This window comes from Strigops habroptila, chromosome 2 (genome assembly GCF_004027225.2).
Source record: "Strigops habroptila isolate Jane chromosome 2, bStrHab1.2.pri, whole genome shotgun sequence".
Taxonomy (NCBI): Eukaryota; Metazoa; Chordata; class Aves; order Psittaciformes; family Psittacidae; genus Strigops; species Strigops habroptila.
The window spans coordinates 101763809-101787056 of record NC_044278.2 but is presented as its reverse complement, the minus strand read 5'-3'; the positions used below and the strand labels follow the sequence as shown (position 1 = coordinate 101787056).

At 41.5% G+C, this 23248-nt stretch overlaps 1 protein-coding gene across 6 annotated transcripts in view; it reads left to right on the top strand.

Moving 5' to 3' along the window:
• MTUS2 (microtubule associated scaffold protein 2) overlaps window positions 1–23248 on the top strand; it is a 296717-nt gene that overhangs the window by 234485 nt on the left and 38984 nt on the right. For 5 of the 6 annotated variants that reach the window (XM_030476621.1, XM_030476620.1, XM_030476623.1 and 2 more), the window contains 2 exons: window positions 1627–1728; window positions 6850–7058. In XM_030476621.1, coding sequence (XP_030332481.1) covers window positions 1627–1728; window positions 6850–7058 — 311 coding nt within the window. The remainder of the gene's footprint in view (window positions 1–1626; window positions 1729–6849; window positions 7059–23248) is intronic. The other variant, XM_030476626.1, reaches the window with a different exon arrangement.

Below are 23248 nucleotides of genomic sequence, written 5' to 3'. Positions count from 1 at the left end.
TTATTAGCCCTACTCTTCTGTCCTTTCCAAGGTTTTGCACCTTTACTCTGCTGACGTCCCACCTTCCAGGGCTGATGTCCCCATGCAGCTCACCCCTGCCAGGTACCCGCATGCAAGTCTCACTGCTCTCTACAGACCCTCACCTTGCCCTCTGCAGAACAGTAGTGCTTGCTGGCTTCTTTGCTTCTTTGCTCTGTTTTCTTTAACTGAGCTCTAACTGGGAAATTGTTCTTCATTTTGTGCTTAAGGTTAAGAGGCTGAACTAATTCCCCAGGTGTTCCTCACTGAAAATATCTCAAAACAAAAGTAGTTAAGTATTCATGTGCCTCTTCTTACCACTGACAGCATAAGGAAAACTCACTTTCCCTACCATAGTCTGTGTTTGACATCTGCCATAGCAAAATTCATGGAAGAACTTGGTATACGGCACATTTGTGCATCATATTTTTATTTTGAAAACCACATTAAAGACAAAGCCTCATTGCCGTGAAAAAGGAATGCTTGAATTTGTAACTATATAAATTATACCTTCTAAAACAAGCTCTGGTTTTGTCTCAGAGATCCCATCTCAGGTTGCTTTCACTTGGTCCTTAATAACGAAATGGCACCATAAATTTATTTTATGTCCTGCTCTTCATTAAAGTACGGTGTAGTAGGTGACAGACACAGGAAATTTATATCCTCAGTCACGTCACTGTGAAAAGTATTAATCACAAATAAGAACTGTAGCCTCAACATGTCAAATTTATAAGCAGAGAAATGGAGATGGACCAAAGGAAAGGTATGAAGAATTCAGTCTTTACAAGCCCCGGATGACTGATGGTGCGGTTTGGCTATGAACAGTGGAAGGGAGTCAAAGAGGTTCTTAGATCTACTCCTGTGCCATCCTCCCTCAAATAGTTGGGCTCAGAGCTTGTGTGTGTGCACATGCTCTCCACAGAGGTACTCTGCAAGCTGAGAGGCACTCTGAATGCTGAGAGACACTGCTAGAGAATATGATGCTTGGCTTCTGGAGCATGGCGAATGCCGTGTCCGCGGCTTGCTGGTTGCGAGTCTTCATGCAGACAAAAGAGGAGTGAATGATGCACCAAAAATAAGCCTGATATTGCAATTGTGATTAGCTGTGGCTTTGGAGAGAGCAGAAAGCCAGTCATCCAGTAAGTGTCCCTGAAGATTATGATCCCCATATAAGCCATCTTTCTTTGGTTCCTACTCAGCTTCTCCTCCTGCCCAGGATGAGAATGTACAAGAAGGTAAAAGGAACAGAGAGCTCGGAACAGAGAGCTCAGAACAGATAGGATGGACTACTGTTTAGCTGTTTGTGCTTTAATGGCATTTGTCACTGTGCAGGTGGTTGGAGAACCAAGTGAGTGTGTAAGGCCTTCTTCTGACCTTCTTTAGTGCTGTGCATGTCAGCTCAGCCACGTGCATGCAGTGATGCTTGCAGAAGTGGCAGGTTGGCATCCAACTTCTACTGTGTAGAATCATTCTGAACAAAGCCCAGGATGTGTATTGGTGGAATACTTACAGTTTGCCATTCTAGTGTGTATGTTAGTGACATAGTTCTGTACAATTGCAAACAGAATTATAAAATTGTTATCTTTCTGCCTTTATATTTTTCTAAAGCAGGTCTGAAGAAAGAAGTACAAAAAGATCAGGATGCTAACAGACCAGCTGTTTCATCCCCTAAGAAATCAGCAGTAACAGCCACCAAGCTCCATTCACCAGGTATTTATGAACCTAAAAGCACTGTTTCAGGCAAGATTTAAACTTGTTGACTTTGCAGCTCTTGCTAACATACTGAAGTCTGAGACCTACTATTGTTAAGTGAAGATTGATTGTGTCCAAGGTTCATTAAGCTCACTGTGAGTACAGCAGGCTTTATCATACCAATGCATGAGCTGAATAGACTTTTGTTTTCTTTGTTACAACTGTGCAATCATGTCCCCTTCAAAACAAAGATTTGTTGCTATTACACGTTTAAAGGCACAGGAACTTTTTTTTTTTTTATCATTACAGATTTCTTACACAAGAAAAGAACAGATAGATACAGTGAAATAAAAGAAACCTCAGACAATTACCTGGAGTAATAGTATATCACTCAGAATCTACTCTTACTGTTGGGCAGACACACTAAATTCCCTGGGTTATTTATATGTACAATTGGAAAAGGTATTATCTATAGAAATAACCTTCAGAATGCTATTGTGGCATTGTCAACTTACCCCTCAATACTGAGCACAAACACATGGTTTTAGCATTTCCAAAGAATACCTTTGTTTAGTTACTAAAATGAAGAGAACTTATCTCTGTTTATGTCTGCTAAATGTACATTAACAAATGAATAATGTACCTAAAGGCTTCTGTAAAAGGCTGTCTTTTGGCTAACCTAAACATTTTTGAAATGAGAGGGCATGGTCACACTGATGTCATTGTGCTTGCAGTTTATCTTCTGTTCTGTTACCTAGTTTTCAGACTCAAATACTTTAAATGTCATCTCTGCAGCTATATGATATTTGATTTGTAATTATGGTGGGTAGAACCCCATGCTTCTTCATTTGATGGTAAAGTATAAAACATGTAGAACAGCTCTTTAGCTCCTATAATTTGCATCAAGAGTCTCTTCATGCTTACTAAATCCAATCCCTATTCTTCTTCTTCCCAAACAACAAAATCAAGAAAATGGAAGGTTAAATTCAACCTTCCCAGGCACCAACAGGACTCAGAATTCTTCTCCTTACATAGATACGAGGCTAAAAAGATGAACTTAATCCTGTCCTCTGAATTTTATCATATTCAGTCTATTTTGCACGTGTTGTGATCACCAAGAGAGATACAAAGAAAAATTTATCATGGAGAGTGCCAGACCACCAGCTCATCAGGGTTTATAATAGTGGGAGTCCAATTTAAGCATCGGCACTGATTGTGGCTGTAGCAGCACATAACAGCACAGCTGATATGCTTCCACTAGAATTAGAAAGCAAAATGAAACATAGGTATATTTGTACTGGGTATTTGTATTGTCTTAAGGAGGCTTGCATTTCCACTGGTGACTTCACAATTTTCAAGGCTGAAATTTTTGGCATATCCAATTTATGAGGCCTCAAAGGTTTCCTCTTTCTCATGAGAGGTTGAGTAACTACCCTCTCTCTGTCAGATTGATTTAGGATTTCTTAAGCTTGGTTGTCTGAAATTCTGGCAACCTAAAATTGTTTGTCGCTGTAAAGATCAAATAGGAAAATAAGCCTCATCTTCATTTATTTTTTTAGAGTAGCCTTTAGCATTCTTTGAAATAACAACAGCAATAACAAGGTGATAAAGACAGGCAATTTTTCACCTATTTAACAATTTCAGAAAGTAATCAAAGCAGTCATTAAACAGACAAGGAGGGAGTGTAGCAGGGGCTGGGGGGCAGTAGCATGGAGTTTCCTCCATCAGGATCACAAACTCAGGCAGCATTTACACTTTGTGGTAGGAGAGCATGTGTCCACGAGTAACTCCACCACAGGTACATGTGGCTTTAAAATTTCTGAGTGCTGTTTCTAGGTTGTTTTCTCTCTGTTACTGGCCTCCTCACATGCAGTTCCTTTTAATCAGTGCTCGGTTTTGACTGTCATGCAAATTTTTATTAGCCTTGACTCTGATCTTTAGAATTTGGATCAGTCCTCCTGAAGACTTGCAAGGGATGCAGAGTCTTGTAAGGATCTTAATTTTATGTATTGATTCAATACCATTCCTGAAATCTGTGTATAGGAGCAGGAGTACCTAGATGCAGGTGCTCTCCTTCCACTTCATTTTAGGATGGCGACATCTGTCACTCTACAGATTGCTTGTTATCAATCCTCTCAAAGTAATTTCAGTTTCCCTGCCAAAATGTCAGAAATTGGACAGTTAAAAGGCAAACAAATTGCATTCCCACCCAAATCCTCACAGACAGTGTTAATTAGGAGTATACACTTGTTATGTCTCCTTTGTTCAAACACTCCTGTAGATAAAAAAGACCTGGGAGTTTTGAAGAGGATCAAAGGTGTTCAGTGATTTCAGTGTGTGCTAGGTCTGCCCCTCTGGTCCCACCATCAGCAAAAAGGACATTCAGGATCAGGGCCAGCATCATAAATATATACCCTGTTTTGTGCAGAGCAACAGAAGAGAGACATCAATGGCAGAATAAGCTTAGTAAGCCGCTTTTCAGACCCAAATGAACCAAGAAATTCAGATTTATCCCTGAGGAGAATAGCACAGTTGAATTTACAAGGACAGCTTATAATACTGCCAAGGACAACATAGAGATGTACACTTCGAATGTTTCAGTGAACAGGAAAGCTAGAAAGATAAAAGACAAAACAACCTGAAAGGTTTCTGTTTTATTCAAAACTGGTCTTATTTCAAGAGCCTACACCTCTTTCTCCCTATGCTTTCTGTTGTAACGTCACAATGCTTTCTAACGAACCCAAGACTTTTATACTAGAAAGACAGACATTTATGACTCTTGCTTTACTGAACTTCTTATTCTGTGATAATATCTACTGCCCAGTTAAGAGCCCCTTTACATGAATTAAGAAATCTGTAAGAAACCGTTGTTCCTTCACAAAAAAAGTCTACTGGCTTTAACTGACCTGAAAATGGATAGAGGCAATAGCTGTGCTGGTTGAACTTTCTTAATGACATAAAGTCCTCTCTAACATCCTGTATTGTATTATTTAGGTCTTGTAAAATCATGAAGTTAGTTTTGACATGTTGCAAAAGTTGGTATTCCTTTTTGCAAATCCAAGTCATGGGCACAAAGAATTTCAGAGACTGTTTTGCATTTGTGGCTATTTGCACTTGCAGTATGAGATTCTTGGAGACATGAAGGAGCATCTCTGCTGAAGCTTAGCCTGAAGCCAGAATGTAGTCGAGCAAATTGGAAGATATGGTCCCAGTGGCTTCACACAGGCTGGGGATCTGAAAAAGTAGGAATATGCTTCTGCTGTATTGCTCTGGCAAAGCCATACTGCTTCCCTGCCTGAACTAGTAAAATTGTCCTAAGGATCCATCTGCACACCCACGCCACAGTCTTAAAGATCTGAAGTATCAAAAGCGCATCTGACAAAATTACCTCTGGAACAATGCTCTACTTCACAAATTGGCTCAAACTCATACCACCAGAAACATCTCTGTGGAAGGATTCTTCTGTGTTTTTTAGGAGAGGGGTAGGTAACATCCATGACAGAAAACTGTCCCCTGTTACATTCATTGCTGAGGACTGGTTGGAGACATTGTTTCTGCACTGTTTTTCAGGAACGGTATACTACAAGACAAAAAACAAGAGAACCTTTTTTTCAGATTCTTCCATACTGAACCCTTTTTGCTAATACAGAAATGTTCATTTTTCAAGTCTATCCAGACCAACGTCCACTGTCTCTAGTAACACATGGGAACAAGGTGTCTGACTCTTTCTTATTGACTGTAGTTCATGGGCTAAAAGCTTGAGACTAGTGGGAGGAGCTGAGGAAGAGAACCAGAGATTCCTGGCCAGTATTCAGAAATGAGCTAAACAGCCTCAGCTGAGGAGAACTGAGGGTAGCAAAAAGAATCAGTAAGCTGTGCAAAGATATTGTCCGGCTGACCATAAATGTTTGCAGAGGAGAGTTCTCAGAAAGCTGCTTAGATACAGACAAAACAGATTGTCCAAGCAGTGGCTGAGCAATCTGACGCTACCAGAACGTTACCCGTTCTAGCTTCATCGTCATAGCTGAGTACATCCAGAGAAATGGATAATTGGCTGAAGCAGGATGTGAGCTTAACATAGGATAAAAGCCTCAGTTCCCTGAAGTGGCTTACCATGAGTAAGATTTAGTTCTTGTGCCATTCATGTGAATATGACACTGATACTGAGCTGATATCTGAAACACAAGCTACACTAGTGGTTTCACATCTTTATACAGGATCAGGCTTGCTTCAAGCCAACTTGGAGCACATCAGAGGAGCCAAAGTCTATCTGGACCCATTTCTGCAGGCAAACCATATAGCAATTCTTGTATGACCAATGGTGCAGAGAGAGCAGCCATGCAGAGCCAGTTGTGTAACCAGTCAGCCTTATGTGGTACCTGGTGGCCTTTCTATACATATTTGCTTTGCACTGCAACTTTAGAAGTGTTATATAGGGGAGAGTAAGGGGAACTGGCAAGTTAGACTGCAGTATTGTTGATGTAAAAGAATAGTGCTATCCCAATAGCAAGCAACCCATGCTGTGTTTGCATTCAGGGAAGCACAGCTCCAGCCCCACATTGTCCCATTTGGAGGGAAAAGGAAATCTGCAAAGGCAAAGGAAATCTGGCACCTCTGTCAAGTCACCAAGCTTGGCGTTCAAGTGGTCAAAAAAATCACATATAGACTGTAAATGTCATCCAACTGTTTTCCACATCCACCATAGGATAAAGTGAATCTCAAGCTGGAAGTGCCCATTTCTCTCACTGTCATTCAAGAGAGTCCAGCATCACACATCAAGATGCAGACCCCTGTTCTTGTAGATTTCTAACGTAGGTGAGATAATGCCTTCCTCTCACGGTCTCAGCTGTCAGTAAAACACTCTTAGGAGAGTTCTCCTCAACTCCTAGCGGATCTTCAGGCTCAGAGCCTGAGGCAAGATGACTGTTACCTGTTACAAAGCTTTGAGCTTTGGCCCCTAGTGTAATATATTTCACTGTGCTCTTGCTTTTTTGGAAAGTCATTACATATCTGTGTGAATGTTACAGACCTTTTTTCTCTTTTATAGGGTTGAGCCCGAAGGCCTTAGAAACACTGAAAGGTCATGTCCATACATTTGAAGTAAGTGACCGTGGTGGTCTTTTCTTTTTTCCTTTGTAGGACATCCCAAGCAAAGGCCAACAACCCCGAAGAATGGATTCTCCCCAAAACCAGGAGAGAGTCGAGATGCTGAAAAGCAGTTCATTCAGAGATTGAAGGAGAAGTGTGATGAGCAGTCCCGACAATTAAGCAATATTCGAGATGAACTTAGAAGGGCCACCTGTGGCTTCGATGTCTTTGCAATAACAACACAGCACTTTTTCAGGCAGGTAAGTGCAATGGGTATGTTTTACCATTGGAAAGTTACTTTGCCTTTATACAAGTCACTTGCCCAAATTTATTCCACAGTTGTTGAAACTTTGTTCTTGAAAGCAAAACATGTAATTTCTTTGCAACAGTTATTATTCTAATAATAACTGAGGACTGTATTCTAATTTGATGCTATGTATTTGAAAATCAAAGGTCAGGAACTTGGAAGAGGAAGAATTGTGACTGAAACATTTTTCACAAGCACAGAGGGGTTTCAGGATGTTTATAGGAGTGAAGCAGATGCAAAAACTTAGAAGTCCCACTCCCTGGCTGCTACAGTTGGAATGGAAAGTGTAACTGAGATATTGACACTTGTTAACAAATGCAAAAACAATCCATGCATTTAGTCAACCAAAGGTATTGGATGAACAAAAAGATTTGCTTTCTCACAGTACTTACCTACTCTTCCTGTTCACCACGGATCAGGCAGAGTGTCCCCGTTACTGAGGTGCCAGTCCTGAAGAGGTCAGAATAACATTATCTCAGCATTTAGGAGATTATATTCAGCAGGTATAGAAAACATAAATAAAATGTTGTTGATAAATAGAGAAGCTTATTTATTCACTAAATCCAAGACAAAATGAGTAGATTTTATGACAGCCGCAGAAACCCTGAAGTTTGAGGGTTTTTTGTAACAATGCTAGTTACAAAAGCTGTTTAGTGATCTGGAAAATCTAGCTCAGCTCTGAGGACAAGACCTGGTTCACCCATGGCCTGCATTTTTTGTACCATCCCAGGTTAAGCTGGTGTTCCAACTACTTTTTAAAACAAGCAGACAATCACCAGCAGAAGGACCCAAGGTTTGGTTAATATTTTTGGTTACCTGTTGGTCTACTTTCGGAAGATGAAAGTGTAAATTTTCAGTATTAAGTGGGAAAAAGAAAAACAAAAACCAAAACACAAATTCAAACAGTCCGTACAAATTTTGAAATATTTTATTCAGTTGTTGGGGGGGGTTATGTTAGTGGCAAAGGTTATCTTTGAACAGACGACCGCAGTTCATACTTTTCCCTACGTAGGGGCTGATCTTGCCTGGGGGAGCTTCACTGAGCTGAAAAATCAGGGAATTTTTAAAACATACTAAATATTTTAAATGCATTCCCAGGGGATTTTCCCCTCTATTTTTCTTCAGTCTTGACATTTCTGGGCTTGATGGGCATTTTTCTTTTTTTTTTTCTTTCTGGAGCTGACTGTGGAGTGTCCTTGATTAAAGCAGAGGAAAACAAAAAAGGGCAAAGCAGTGTCTGCTCAACTTTGTCTATGCATTGTCCACTGGGGAGAGATTTTTCATCTCATGCCTCCTTCACAATTTGCTGGAGGATTTCTGGAAGCTTGGCCATATCTCCTTTGTCTCCTCTGGGTATGTTTTAAATGAGAACAGCTGCTGCAGATGAGACACTCATCCTGTTGGTGCATGTTAGATCTGACCTGAGGATGCATCCTAAACTGAACACCTCAGGGGACTTTATTTAGTAGTGTCCTCTCCAGCTACTGGTTGGGCATAGCTGTGCTTCAGCTCCTATCAACTATCAGGCCAGCAGTAATACTCCTCTTGACTGCCTGGAGGTAAAAAATAATATGCCAGTGGAATTTAAGCAGCTTCAGGCGTGAGCAGGATTAGATGTAGATTTTTTTTCAGATCCACTGTTGGACTTGCTTACCTGTGTTCAGCCTGAGTGTCAGTCCCTTCTGGGCTGGCCTGGTTGCCCTGAAGTGTATATATGTGCACATGACCATTCAGTGCAGTGCAAGACACTTGTTTCTTTCTGCTTGCTGCTGGGAGCCATGTAACATGGTCCTCTGCCAGGCAAGGACACTTCTGGCTTCCCTGGGTGATGAGCTGCACAACCAGTGAGAGACAAGTGTTACCCATTAGGCACTGAGGATGTGGTATCTACATTAGGAGTATGGTTGCTGTTGCTCTGTTTTTAGTGAATAGAGGCAGGTGAGTGCTTCCAGAATCTTATTTACATCACCAAAGATCTGAACTTCTGCTTGAGATATTGCCTGTTTTGACTGAGGCCTCCAGGGAGGCCTAAGGATGCTACACTTTTAAATTAAATGCTTGAGAGCCTGCATGTAGTGGGATGATCTGGGACTACTCAAGCAATTGAGTAATTGGGCAGTCTGTTTTCTTGCAATATAAACACAAGCTTCCAAGTTTTTGAGTGTCATTCACAAACACATTCTGCAGGCATTCTCTGAGATGGCATTATTGTTTGAAAGCTTGAGCAAAATTGCATTGGCTGGCCTTGAGTTAGGGCAGCATGGAAAAAGAACCTTTTCCCATTATAAAAATAATAATAGTGTGTTTGTTTCTGAAAAGCCTGAAGGCAAAATGGTTGAGGTCTGAGTAGTGCTGCAGTTTGGCAAGAGAATAATACTTGTTCAGAAAAAGGTGGGGCTTTATTCCAGACAAGTTTGGGGTTGATTTGTCCAACTGGCAGTTATATTCTGCTTAGCAGAGGGCCTAATCCTACTATAGTGATAGAGAACCTCTTTGGGCTGGTAGTCACCCATAGCCTGATTTAGTGTATATATCTCTTCCCTCCTTACACCACACCAAAATAATGTCCAAAACATAGATTTTTCTCTGAATTAGAGCTGAATTCTATTGGAAAATGCATTCCCAGGCAGCGAGGTTTGGGCTGTGTTTAAAGGAATCCAAGGACCAGTGTTTTACACTGAGCTAGGAGTCTCCCCATGCCCACAGCTCTCGTCTTGCGCACACTGTTTATGTTTTCTCTCCAAAGCTGAGGAAAGCACCAATGCAAGTGGTCCAGTAGACACGCTTAGCTGAAGAAGGAGAGGGTCAATATGTGATAAAGAGTGTTGGCCCTCTCCAGCAGTTTGAGTGCTTTCCAAATTTAAGCACTTGCTGTAGCAACCTTAAGGTTGCATGACTACTTTTTTTTCAGTTTTGTTGGATTTGTTTATAAGCTGTTCCACAGTTTATACTGTTGAATGGTATCCTAGAATCATCTCTCTCAGTTAAAAGTGCTCTTAATAAGTGAGATGCATGTAATAGGCATCAAGGAGTGCACAATATGTAGCAGTATTTACTACAGACCCATTAAATGCCAGCTAAACCAATTCACTATCTATCTTGAGGAAAAGCCTATGCAGTCAAAGCAGGTGATGACAGAGGCAGTGGACAAAAAATATTAAAGCGGTGGTTCTGACATAAGTGTTTAGCTAATTATGAAAAGTAATGATTGCGGTGTCTGCAGACAGCGTCGTTTTTAATTATTATTTAATTAACAGGTGAATTAGTTAAGACCCTCAGATATGCATGCATTATTCCTGTTGGATTAGGGAACCACTTCAAACTTATTCTGAAGAGGGGCAGACTGCATTTGTCCTTAATGTTGGATGTTCATCGTGTCAGTGATGAACATGTGCTGTGAGGGATACTCCAAAGTGAACAACTGGCTGGCAGGAGATGGAGTGGTGCCATGAAGATGATACCGTTAAGACTTTGTAGAGCAAATATCACGAACGGCTCCCCCTAATTTGGGTCACTCCTGACACTCTGGCTTGTTAGCCCGTAATAATGATAGCCCTGGCCCAGTTTCAGCCCTGCTCAGCAAAGTGGCGGGCAGCAGTCCCTTTTGGAAGTGGTAACAGTGCCATCTAAAGGAGAGTAGCCCAAAGTGACAAATTCTGGAGGATAAATCCTGCTGGACATAAATGGAAGGAAAAAAAAAATCCACTTTAGTATCTCTAGCACACTCAGAACAGAAATGTTTGTGCTGAGGACTGTCGTGGCCAACTCTGCCCCGGCTCTGGAAACCGGGCTAATACCTTTCTGCCAGTACAGCATGCTCAAAGAGCTGAAAAGTGGAGTCCCATTAGCAAGGATTATGCTGGGGTAGTCTATTCTGTACCCTGCTTGGGCATGGAGGGGTCTCCAGACTTGCAGAACCACGTCACGCTGTGGTTTTCATCACAGAGGGGAAAACTGCTCAGGACAGGTCCCAGCACATGGGCACAATCAGATCAGCTTGGAATGAGGCTACCACACATATGCCCTGAATGAGAGTTGGGACAGCATTGCAGAACTTGATGGCATCCCAGCACTTTGAGTCCACCAACATTGGGAAAGACATGCCACCAGTAGCCAGTGTGTTTGTCTCCGCATCTGAGTGCAGGTTACTTTTGGGTGGGTATACAAAACACATCTTCCAGACAAGTAAAGGCACATAGCAATGTCCTGCAAAATCTTGGATGGACAAGGAAAACCTTTTCCCCCATTCGAATAACTGAGATATGTGTGTGCTTGTGGGTATTTGTCAGAGTAATGTTTTTGTCCTGTAAATGGACAATACACCACCCAGTGTCATGTAACTGCTTTGTCCAAATGGTAATGACCTCTTGTGTCAGAGGCAAAATTGGTTGCACTAGTTGTAGTTGCTTGGCACTTCTCACCATTGCCTCCAAACCAGTAATTTGGGCTAACATATCAAATGCGTATCTCAGGCTGAGCTGAAAATGGTTTATTTTCACAACTGTCTGAGAATGAGTTTAGGAGAAATATATCTATTGTTCGTGCCTGGTGGTGGCACAGTGGCAAGAAGCCAGCACACATCAGAAAGACTGACCTCCTGGCTTTTAGGGGTACTACTTTCCCAACATTTGCAAAATGAGTTAGAATTTAGACCAAGAATAGTACTTAGAAAAATGCCACTTCTCCCTCCCTCATCATTATTACAGCTTGGCTAGATTTGCTTTATTGAGTAAGTTCAGTCTTTTCTTTGCTCCTGCTGAAGACCAGAGCAGTCAGAACAACTGAATATTTTCATTCTGTATCCTGGGAAAAATCCATTTTGGACATATCAAACCCTGGCAGTTTAGGGATATGAATCAAAACCATTTTATTGCAAGACAAAAAACCGCTTTGTTTACTTGAAAGGAAAAAATTAGAAAGAAGCTTTTCCATCATTTAGGGTTTTCTAAACTGCTTTTTAAGTAGAAATGCACAAGATATGTTATCTGGGGCTACTAGTTATGGTAAAAGAGCAGTAAGAATTGGGAGGTGCTCTTTTTCTTACAAGCTCTATCATGCAGTTGCTATGGGACCTGCAGGACACTCACCATGGTCAATCTGCCCAAGGAATGAATCAGGGTTTGTGAACTAAAGGAGGAAGTCACTTCTGCAGACTCTCTGCTTATTTGCTGTGGGTAGTAAAAGACAGGCAGTGAGAAGGTAAGGTGCTGTAGGAATAGAAACCTTGAAGCAGCTGGATATCTTTCTGATCCTCATCCTCTGGGTAACTGGATGTTACCAGAGGATGCTACAGAGGGCCTATAGACAGATCATTTCTTCCAAGCTCTCCATCTCTGTATCAGATTGTGTCACACATTTCCTGCTCACGCACCACCTCTCGGTGCTCAGTGCTCCACTGCTGTGACTGCAGAGCCAGACACTCACTGCACTGTACCCTTGGGGTCTGCCAGCAAACCCCACCTCTCACCTAGGACAGGATCTAAGGGATGTTTTTAATTTCGCTGTCCCTCGATGCCCAGCTGTTAGTTGCAGACACCAGGGAACTCCCATCACATGAGGGCGTCGTGGAGGAAGAAGATTGGTGTTTGTGATGGACTCTGAGATCAGAGTGAGAGGACAAAAGAACAGCCTGTGAGGAAAACCAGCACTGGTGTCAGTGCGGAGGATAGCAGCCTCCCACTCCATACGTTTTAGCTGTGTGTTCCTGGACAGCACAGGTCCCACGGCAGGATTTTCTCTGTGAAAACTCCTCCTTCCACTTGCACAAGCTCCTTACCTGCTGCAAATGGGACAATTAGACAACCTCTGTCTCTAAGATACAGCCCCTTCTCCTGTGTCTGGCTGGTCTCCCTGCTTTCTGTGCTCTGGGCTCGTGCCCTATGGCCATGTGGCTGAGAAAGAGAGAAGAATCAGAAAAACAATAAAAAGAGGAGGCAGGGAATTGCCGGGCTGACCCTGTCTCTAATAACAAAGGTTTTCTCATCTCCTGTCTTGCAGAGCAAGGAATGGGGGCTAGTAACTCACCCCAAGGGAAGCGAGCAGTGAGCAGCTGGAGCGAGGGCATTTGGAGGGGCAGGAAGGGAGCAGCAGCAAACTCCTCTTCCTACTTGAAACCCTGGCGCTGTAGAGCAGTAAAGCAGGCAGCAAGGCTCTGCAGAGGAGTTTTAAGGGGAAACACTGAAGGCTGATGTTTGAGTAAATTCAGGTAGGAGCATAGCTGGAAAATGGTAGGTGAAGAACTAATTGCTTAGTAAAAATGCTGCTTGTTCCTGCTGCATCAAGAGGAGATGCCGCAAACATGCCAATTGCACGCTTCCGGTTGAGAAGGAGTTAAAACAAGCAAAAAAAAAAATACATACATATATATGTACACACATATATATATAGAAATGGTGTTAATCCAGGGCTAAACATCTCTCACCCAGCAATTGGCCACTGGAGACTGCACAGTGAAAAAGGGATAAAAAGGAGTGCCTGGGGGACTCTGCTTCTGAGATGTTGGTGGAGATTTTTATTCTCTCCCCATAGCTTCTGTTTCCTTTGCAGTGTCAGAGGACAAGCCCTGTCTGGACCCATTTGTGCAGGCACTGCCTGGCTTTGCCTGGTATGGCTGGCTGTGGCACACCACTGCCAGCACTTTGGAGATGGGTTCATGGTAATGCTGTACTAACCCTGATGGAAATAACCCACTGACTCTGGAAGCAGGGAGGGACAAGGAGGCAAGTGAACTTGTGGGCAGCACAGGCAGAGTGTTATTGGAGCAATAATTAATATTAGGCAGCTCTAGAGACATGCCACTGCTTTTGATTTCTGCACCTGGCTGCACCTTCAGTGTTTTACTCTACAGGTCACAATGCCATCCAATGCACAGCACGGTTCTCAGGCACCTTGTACTCAAAAGGGTCTGTTTAGGTAAGACATGAAATGCTGCTAAGCCATCACCAGGTAGGACTTTTCATCAGTGAATACAGGTGTCCTGGGTCAGCCTCAGGTGGGAACAGACCAGAAGGGTCTCTCACCAGCTTTGTAGCCAAATTGGTTGCAACCATTATACGACTGCAGATACCTTACACTAGTCCCATACAGGGTGGCCTACTCTGCTTCAGTCCCTGCGAGACAGAAGGTAGAAAGTGCAGGGAACCTCTTGGCTTCTCCCCCTATCCTCAGTAGCTTTCTCACAGACACTGCTGTGAAAAACAGTGCAAATTTTGGTTTTGGGGGATGGAAGAACACTTCCCTGGGAAGTGCTGAGGTAGGTACATGGCCTTGTTTTGAAACAACCCCCCAATTACAGTAAGTTTTATCCCTTGCATGAAGAAGAATTTTATTAGTTCCACATAAATATTTCAAATTTCAAGATAAATAAGAAATAGCCCCAGGCATTTCTAATGTTCCCCTTGAAGAGGTTTTAATATCTATTGAAAATTAAAGATCTCTTTATTTACATGTTGTCCTTCAAGAGAAATATATTTAGGCTGTGTGCCAAGTATCAGGTAAAGGTGAATTTATTTTCTCCTTTTGTTTATATTATTGATCTCTGTGTAAGCAACTGACTTGATTGATAGACTTGATTTTATACTGCATTTGGAAAAAAACAGAATAAGGGTCAAAAAAACAGAATAAAAGAATAAGAATAATTGAAATAATAATAGAATAAATAATAAAAGAATAAAAGAATAATATAAAAATGGAAAAAACAGAATAAGGGTTAAGAATGGCTTTTCTGATGATGGCAGCCTCCAAATGGGGTATATGGCTTCTGGTGGATTTGAGCGATTTAGCAGCACACTGGGAGTTGTGTGAAAAGCAGTGATGAGTAATAGGCTCCAGTGGTGTTGTGGCCTTTGCTCGTGCAGGGGACAGAGCAAAACAATTTCCTCACATCAATCATTGTTATTTTTTTTTAATTTTCTTTGACAGGTTCATTGGTTGCTCTCCACAGGTTCTGTACAAAGATTTCTAGTGAGAAAGTAGCAGAACAAAGACTTTGTAGAACAATAGGTGCAAGATTCATATATGCAAGTGTTAAACTCACAGAAGAATTATTCTGCTTCCATGAAAGAACAGAAATATTTAACAAATGAAATTTTATACATAACTTTCAGGGAATTCAGTGAAGCTGGACAAAGTTTTCACTAAAAGGGAGCAATAAAGAATCCATAACTGTAGTTAGCAGCAAGGTGGATGAGCCCTGGCCTATCTGGGTAGGAGGGATCCCATGCTCTTTGGGAGTAGAAAAGCTGAGCCTTGCTTCAGAGACAAACCTTTTGGCACAGCTCTTGTTTTATGCACATATTCAGAAGATTTCACTTTCACTTCAGTATGATGAGGCTAAACGTCAGTCTATAAAGTTGCTGTAAAACAGGAGGCCATGCCTCAATTCACAGATAATCTTCAGAAGTAATTTCAAGACCAAATTTTTTAACAGAAGTTTAAGTGAGGTCACAACCAACCCAGAGAGAGGGCAAATATCAAGTTACCCACCCAGAAGCAGTGACCACCGAGCTACATGACCCATACTTATGTGCTGCTGGTTACTTTCCAGTAACCTGTCCCTCTGGCAGATCCATGTCCCTCTCTCCCATGTGGCCAACCTCAGGCATCACCTGATAGCTCATTGCAGCCTCACCTGGAGACGCCTATTGTAGCATCCCAGTGGCTCTCTTGCCCTCAGATACACACCCATAGCCTCCCCTACCTTCTCCCTGCTTGTATTTTTAGGCTTCTGGCAGTAATACTTTTGTTTGGTGGTTTTACATTACCCCAGGGCAAAGTGGCATGGCTCCATTTATATAAACATGTCCAGTAATGATGTATATAGACATCATGATAATATTGGTAATAGTGATCAGTGCAATAGAAATTAAGGGGGTTTTAAGGGATCTTACTGCTTCTGCAGCCTAAGAAGTGGAATGATTTATTATTCATAACAAATATCTGGAAATGCTAAATGTCCACCAAACCAGCTATGTGCCAGGATTTTAATTGCAGAAATAGTAGGCTCATTATATAATTGCCTTGATTTGGTTTTAGCCATCTTAAATCATAAAGGCTATTTTTACCTGAAAAATCTATTTGTATCATCTTATTTGCCAGTGCAATAAAATCTGTTTAAGTAACATTAGCTTGTTGTGTTTAATTGGATTACACAGAGCAAGGAACAAAAAGATGTTGTCTGGATTGAATTGGGTCTGTGAAAAACAGAAAGCACTTGGCTGACTTAATATATTCCTTTTACATAATATTTGATCTCTATGTAACTATCTCATTATAATTTAGGACATTAATATTTGTATTATTCCACAGTTATCCCAACAGAGTGCTAGACATTTTGCGGATGGTATAAATATGATGTCCTGGAGTGCTTAACTTCTAAATAGTCAATAGCCCAATTAAAACCGGGGAGTCAAAGTGACTGAGTCTTGGAGATTATCATATGTCTAGTTTATTGTGGATTTATACGGAAAGATAGTCACATGTTTGTGTACATGGACACACACACTTGCATGCACACAAGCATACGCCTAAGTCTGTTCTGCTGTTTCAAATATCCTGTGGGAATTTCCAGTGAACATATGTGGGATAGGGCTGGAGCATCGCAGGGCCTGGGATCACTGACAGGGTAGCACTGACAGGCACCACTGGGTAAGGACTGGACAGTGCGGTGTCCTGCCAATATGTCACTGAGTGCGATGATAGTGAGGGCAGGCAAGAAGTCAAAGCAAAACCACGTACATCAGGAGGCACATAGGAAGTGATAGTTGTGTGTACACAGCTCTGTATGAGTTGTAGAAGAGAGCCCAGTGAGTAGCTTCCCTTCTGCAGAGAAGGATATTCCCACAATTCATGTTCATTTATGCCAAGTAGGTGTGATAAATATTTTACATCCCACGGAAGTTCATCCCACCTGCCTTTGGCAATGTTCCCTGCAGTGCAGCACGTGTCTCTGGGATGCTGCAGAACTGAGCAGCAGTACATGTCCTCAGCAGCACCGCTGGGCTGATGCCTGCCTCTAAGGCAAACAAGCTGCACAGCTATGCTTATTATCTCACTCTGATTTCATCTGCAGGGAAAAAACAAGCTACATCTCTTCCTTTTTTCATTTATTGCTTAGTATACTGAGAAAAGGGACCTCAGTATATATAGTGTGGAGATTTCTGTTTGGAGAGACATTAAAAAAGAGCACGTTGTGTAATTCTATATATATTGAATGCTACCCTAAAGTAAGGAGGCTGAAGTAAAACTGAAATTGTATACATTTATCACAAATACAAAGATCAACATCTTGTCCATTAAACTAAAAAGAGGCTATCACGAGGTGGTGTAAAGGAAAGCTAAGATACCTTTATAGACAAATATACATATAGTTATATATATGTTGGTAGTAGACTGAATAGAATCATAGAATCTTAGAACCATAGAATTGCTTAGGTTGGAAAAGACCTTTAAGACCATCAAGTCCAACTGTTCACTTAGCACTGCCAAGTCCACCACTAAACCATGTCCCTAAGAACCACATCTACACATCTTTTAAACGCCTCCAGGAATAGAAACTCCACCACTTCCCTGAGCAGTCTGTTCCAGTGCTTGACAACCCTTTCTGGGAAGAAATTTTTCCTAATACTCAGTCTAAACCTTCCCTGGCACAACCTTAGACCATTTCCTATTGTCTTGGATCTTGCAAAAGGGGAAGTTTTCAGAATTTCTTTCTGCCCTGACTGTAAAGAAATGGGGATCACCTCTAGATTCGGTACAAGCTTCCAGATCTTTGGCCTGATTTTTCTGTTTCCATCTTTTGCTAACTTGTATTTTTAAAAGCAAACACATTGCAAAGGAGCACAACATACTCTTAGCAATGGCTACATACATTGCAAGGATTAATTTAAAAATTAGCATGAAACAGTTGAATACATACCAGGTACCTGTGTAGGTGCCATAGATATGAGTGTAATGTTTGAACTTCTGACCCATAGTCTTGGAATGTCTTCTGTTGCACAGAAAACAGTATTTTGCCTATCCTTAGTTAATATGAAGTACTAGAAGTTACTACATTTTAGGCACATTAAAAAAAAGAAAATGTTCTGTCTTCTCTTCCCTTCCCTGCCCCAAAGGCATTTTTAAATGTCATTTGCAGAAAGACTTCAGAAGATTATTTACTGTGCTCCCTTAGCACTGCATACTCCTAAGCTACGAAGTTCTGCTGATATAACTCTGTCTCTCCAAAATTACTGCCACAGTCCCAGGGGTGAGAGAGTAAATATCTTAAGTTTTCTGTGTAGATCCATCCGCAGATGTGTTCTGAGCTGATATACAAGAGGGATTTTGCAGCAATATAGTGGAACTTCTCCTGTTGATGAAAATTCCTGGCATACACAAGGTTGCTCCAGTGCAAAACAAGGCTTAAAAATACAGATAGACCACAACTACAATTCCCACCAGTAAGCCTTTCAAGACTGTGTGCTACATCTGCAAAAACCTCTTATACAGACATGCTGAGAGAAAAGGAGCACTTTTTTTATTAGTGAAGTTCTGATTTGATCTTCTGTTCTGCAGGTGTAATTTCATATCCCCATTGGATTCCATGTGGATTGTGGTTAAGATTTTAGCAGCTAGGTAGCCACGTCATTTGATTTGTGGACTGCAAGCTGCCTACACTTTCAAGTACGTAAAAACAACATGCTCACATTCCTGCTGATTCACTTTTTGATGAGTGATGGGTGATGTGGCAAAGCGAGGCTGAAACTAGCTCTGCCTAGGGCTGTCTTTCAGTACAATCCTGATTTGCCCCTGTGCAAAGCAAAGCCCAAGACTTCATCCCTTCACCCCCACCATCCCATAACTGGGTGATGCTAAGCACATGGAAAGCCTGACTCAGAGAGGGTATCTGGACCTGACAATATTATGGAGTGATTTGGACCATGAAGTGAGCTGGGCCCATTGAAACTAAATGTGCTGTAATGCAACTAGATGTTAATGAATAAAAGTAAATGCAGAATACAGGTCATGCCTTGAGAACTGCGGTGTGGGCGTCAGCTGGAAAGGAGTAACTCCAGCAGTAATTAGAGTTCCTGGTATCAGCATATCAATGTGCACTCCTGCTGTGAACATGAGTTATGAAAAACTGTCAGGACCTGTGGGTGAATAAGCAGAAAAGTATCAAGTAGAAGTAAGAGGGTGATAACACCTGCACAGACAGGACTGTGGAAACTGATACTAGAATATGACATTTATCATTGCTGCCACACTTCTTCAGGAAACAATTAAAAAGTGGGGAGGAAAGAGAAGAGTAACCGTAAGGCAACTGTCAGGGCTGTAATAATCCTTTGCTGTGGGAGACTGCAGAGCACAATTGATTTTCTTTGTAAAAAAGGACAAAGTGGTTTGAGTCCAGAACAAAAGAATCATCATAAGAAGGTACTACTGTGTAACAGAAGGCTTTTTCCTCCAGTGGAGGAAGGTTTAGCAGAAACCACTGGCTGAAGATAGAAGCTTTGCACCTTCAACACATGAAGGAAACACAGACTTTTAGCAATAGAGATGATCAGTTATTAGAACAAACCACTGTGAGCACAGGAAGCAGCTCCACATCTTGATGTCTGCAGTTCACCAACAGATGCCTTTGTAGAGCGGATGTTTTCATCAAATACAGTTACAGAAAAGTAACTGCATGAAATATAATGTCCTGTGATACAGAAATCATGTTATTTGATTGAGTCATCTCTGTGTCCTTAAATTCTACAAAGATCTGTTGGCAACAAGAATATCTGGACATGTAATGTTTGGTGATGCAATAGCTGTTAGACAGCTATTAAAAACAGTTATTAAATAGGCAGACACCTATTTTAAGGTCAGAAGCCTTCTTCAGATATTAAGATGAGGTCCCCATGAAGAACAGCTTTTCATCAAACTCTAATGTGGGGGTTCTTGCACCTTTTTTCTGAAGTTTCAGGCAATAATCACTGCTAAATGCAGGGTCTGGATTAGATGGCTCATGACTCAAAGACATACATACACACATGGTAATTGCTGTGTTCCAGTGACTTTGACATTTATTTTTGCTATCCTTTCAAGTGGAAAGTATATATACTTGATATCATTTCTGTATCCTCACAGCCATCCAAAAGCATGTAGCTATGCTTTTGAATCAGATACCCAAAACACAGCGTCTCTCACTTCCTCTTCACATCTGAGCTCTCTAGTTCCAGAAATGAACTCTAAAAAGTTTCAGCTGCAATCTCCTGGAATTCCCTGACCTTGCTCTCACCTCTGAGATCTGATTCAAATACTGCTTCCTATAATCATTTCTTGCACATTAGAGAAATAATTTCAGAAGGGGAAGGGAGTTATATAATGATTGAAAACTGTTTATTATGATTTCTTCTTAAAGACAGCTTTAACTATGCTGTATGAATAATGAATTTTTAAAATTAGTTCTAAAATTCATGTTAATTAGATTTTCTTTGCATAAAAACATCCCAAATCCACAACTGGTATGTTGGATTCTCATCAATATGATTATGTGCTATTCCTCTCAGCAGAGCACTGGGAATTTTCCCAATAGGAGAAACCTTTGTCCATGGGAAGCTGCTGGAATTTTTTGCCACTGACATTGCTGCTGCAGGATATCAGCACTTGTCCCTTGCTCTGCTTGGCCTCAAAACACAGCAGCTTCAAGCTGTCATTGGCTTTGGGCCAGAATAACTCAGAAGTGGAAGAGAGGAGATTCCCTGCTTGTTGGGAGAAGAAGGAAACATTTCTTTGCAAAGTTGATTTAAGAAAATGGCCATCTGCTTCCAGCTACTCAGAGGTTTGGAATTTAGGAATAGTCCTGCAGGGGATGTATTCCTGGTAGAGGGCAGGTGAGGAGTTCACTGAAAACATGCATTTGTTTTAGTTCTTTCTGATCTTGGTGCATAAATGATGTTTCTTACGGGGAAACAAATTCCTTGTCAGCAAGAGCTAGTTCATCTGGAATTCACTGCAAATGCTTACTTTGTACCATTCCAGACATCAAGAACTAGAAAACACAGTAATAAAGTATTGTTCTCTGGTATATTTTAATCTAGGGCCTTACAAGCTACTGACATAAAAATAAATGTAAGGCTACACTAGCAGAAATAACAAAAGTCTGAAGGAATTCTGTTTGGATCCTCACATTCTTTTCATATGAGAACTGAATTAAACATGGAGTCAGCTGGCTAGGCTCTCTCACTTGAGAAACAGAGAGCATGTAGTCTGTGTTAATTTGTGAAATTCTAGAGTAAACATTCTATTCATCCAGATAGACAATAGTGTAATTGTATAATTCAAAAGTTATATTACAAAAGGTTTGCTTCTATAGAAGTTGCCTGAGGATCATCAAAACCTCATGGTACTGAGTAATACACAAAATGTGAAAGCTTACTGTAAATCCAGGAGAAATTGCCATTCTGGCATGACCTTCAGCTCCAGCTGAATCATCTTGCTGAAGTGCATGACTGACTGCTCATATCTTCAGAAATCCTCAAATTACTATATTACATTTTTTGATTATTTTTTTTTTTCATGTTAGGTAAGAACAAAACTAACAGACCTGACCTGGAAAGTAATATATTACATGTGTATGTCTAAAGACCAGTGTGGAGAACAGACCTGCATCAGGGAAAATTTGTAATGCACCTCCAGCAAGGAAGATGAAATGTATAGTGAATGTATTTACTTATTTCCTTGGGCCACTGTGGGTTTTGTCTGACAGGATTAAGGGTTCAGGGTTTATGACAGGACTTTTCTCCCTACTGGCAGCAGTGTGGAGGCTGCCACACAAACTCCACAATTGCATTTGGCCCAGGGAAGCTGGCCCTGCACTAGGGAGGTTGTATCTCCCCAAATTTGCCATGTTCTCCCTGGTTTAGTTTTAACTCATTGCCCAAACACTTGTGTGACCATAAAGAAGTAAACAGGAACAAAATAAGTGACCAGGAGAGGGCAGGATGAAATCACCTCCTTTGACAGCAGCACTCATCTTTATAGGTTTCAAGCGCTCAGAAATATGTGAGTAGCACTTCCAATAAACAAAACTTGGAAAGAGAATTATGCTTCTTTTGGAATTGAAAACTCAACAGTACCTATAATACCTTTTTCAATGGATTGCAGGCTTTGAGGCCTGTGGTTGGCATACTGAAAAAGAAATCCAGTCTTCCTAGTTGTCTGCAATTCTGACAGTACACTTGACCTCTCTTGTGGATAACTGAGGAAGGCCACCTGCATGTTCTGCCGCACAAAGTAGAATTAACAGTGTTTGAAAGCAGTACGTGCAAAGAAATAGGTTGCAGTAATCACATAGGCAGTGCTGGGTGTGATTCCTCTCCCATCTTGTTCATGAATGATAATTCATGACACTCCATTCAATCACCTTCTGAGCCTCCTATTCAAAATGCATTACTGGAATAGCTTTTTCCATCCTGCCTTGGCACTGCCTTAGACAAAACCCTGGCCCTTGTTGAATGCCACTGGCCAGGCTTCTCCTCACATCATCCTTTGGAGGTGCTTAATGTCCATGTCACAATCACCTCTTGCTGTTGACCGCAGAGAATGCCAGGAGGCAGCAGTTGCCGATAGCCTGACTTGTCCGTCACCTTCTAGAGCTGAGACATCACAGAAGTTGCAATGTCTCAGAAGTTGTGCACCAGGTCATCTGAATCTGAACGCCACGTCTCTCCTTATCTCCTCATTCCTGCAGTCTCCTGTTCCTTGTCTTCCTTCTCCACTGCATAGCCCTTTGTCCTTTGAAACGTCCTCTTCAGAACAATTTTTCCTTTCTCCCATGTTTCTCTGCTTTGAATCCATGCTTTGATTTCTTACCAGGTGAAGTAGTGTTTCAAGTCGTGGTATGCCCCACCTCAGACTTCTCTCCCCATTATCTCTCTCCGTATCCCTATGGTGTTGCATTCAATCTTCTTCGTCCTTGCTCTTAATGACTGCCTCTTTCATCTTTTCTCTCTCTCCATATCCCTATGGTGTTGTGTTCAATCTTCTTCATCCTCGCTTTTAATGGCTGTCTCTTTCAGCTTTCTCCTCGCTTCCTGTGTTTATTACCATAACCACTGATACTGCCCTATCACCTTATTCCCAGAGCTGGCAGTCCTCTTGCAAACAGATTTGTGT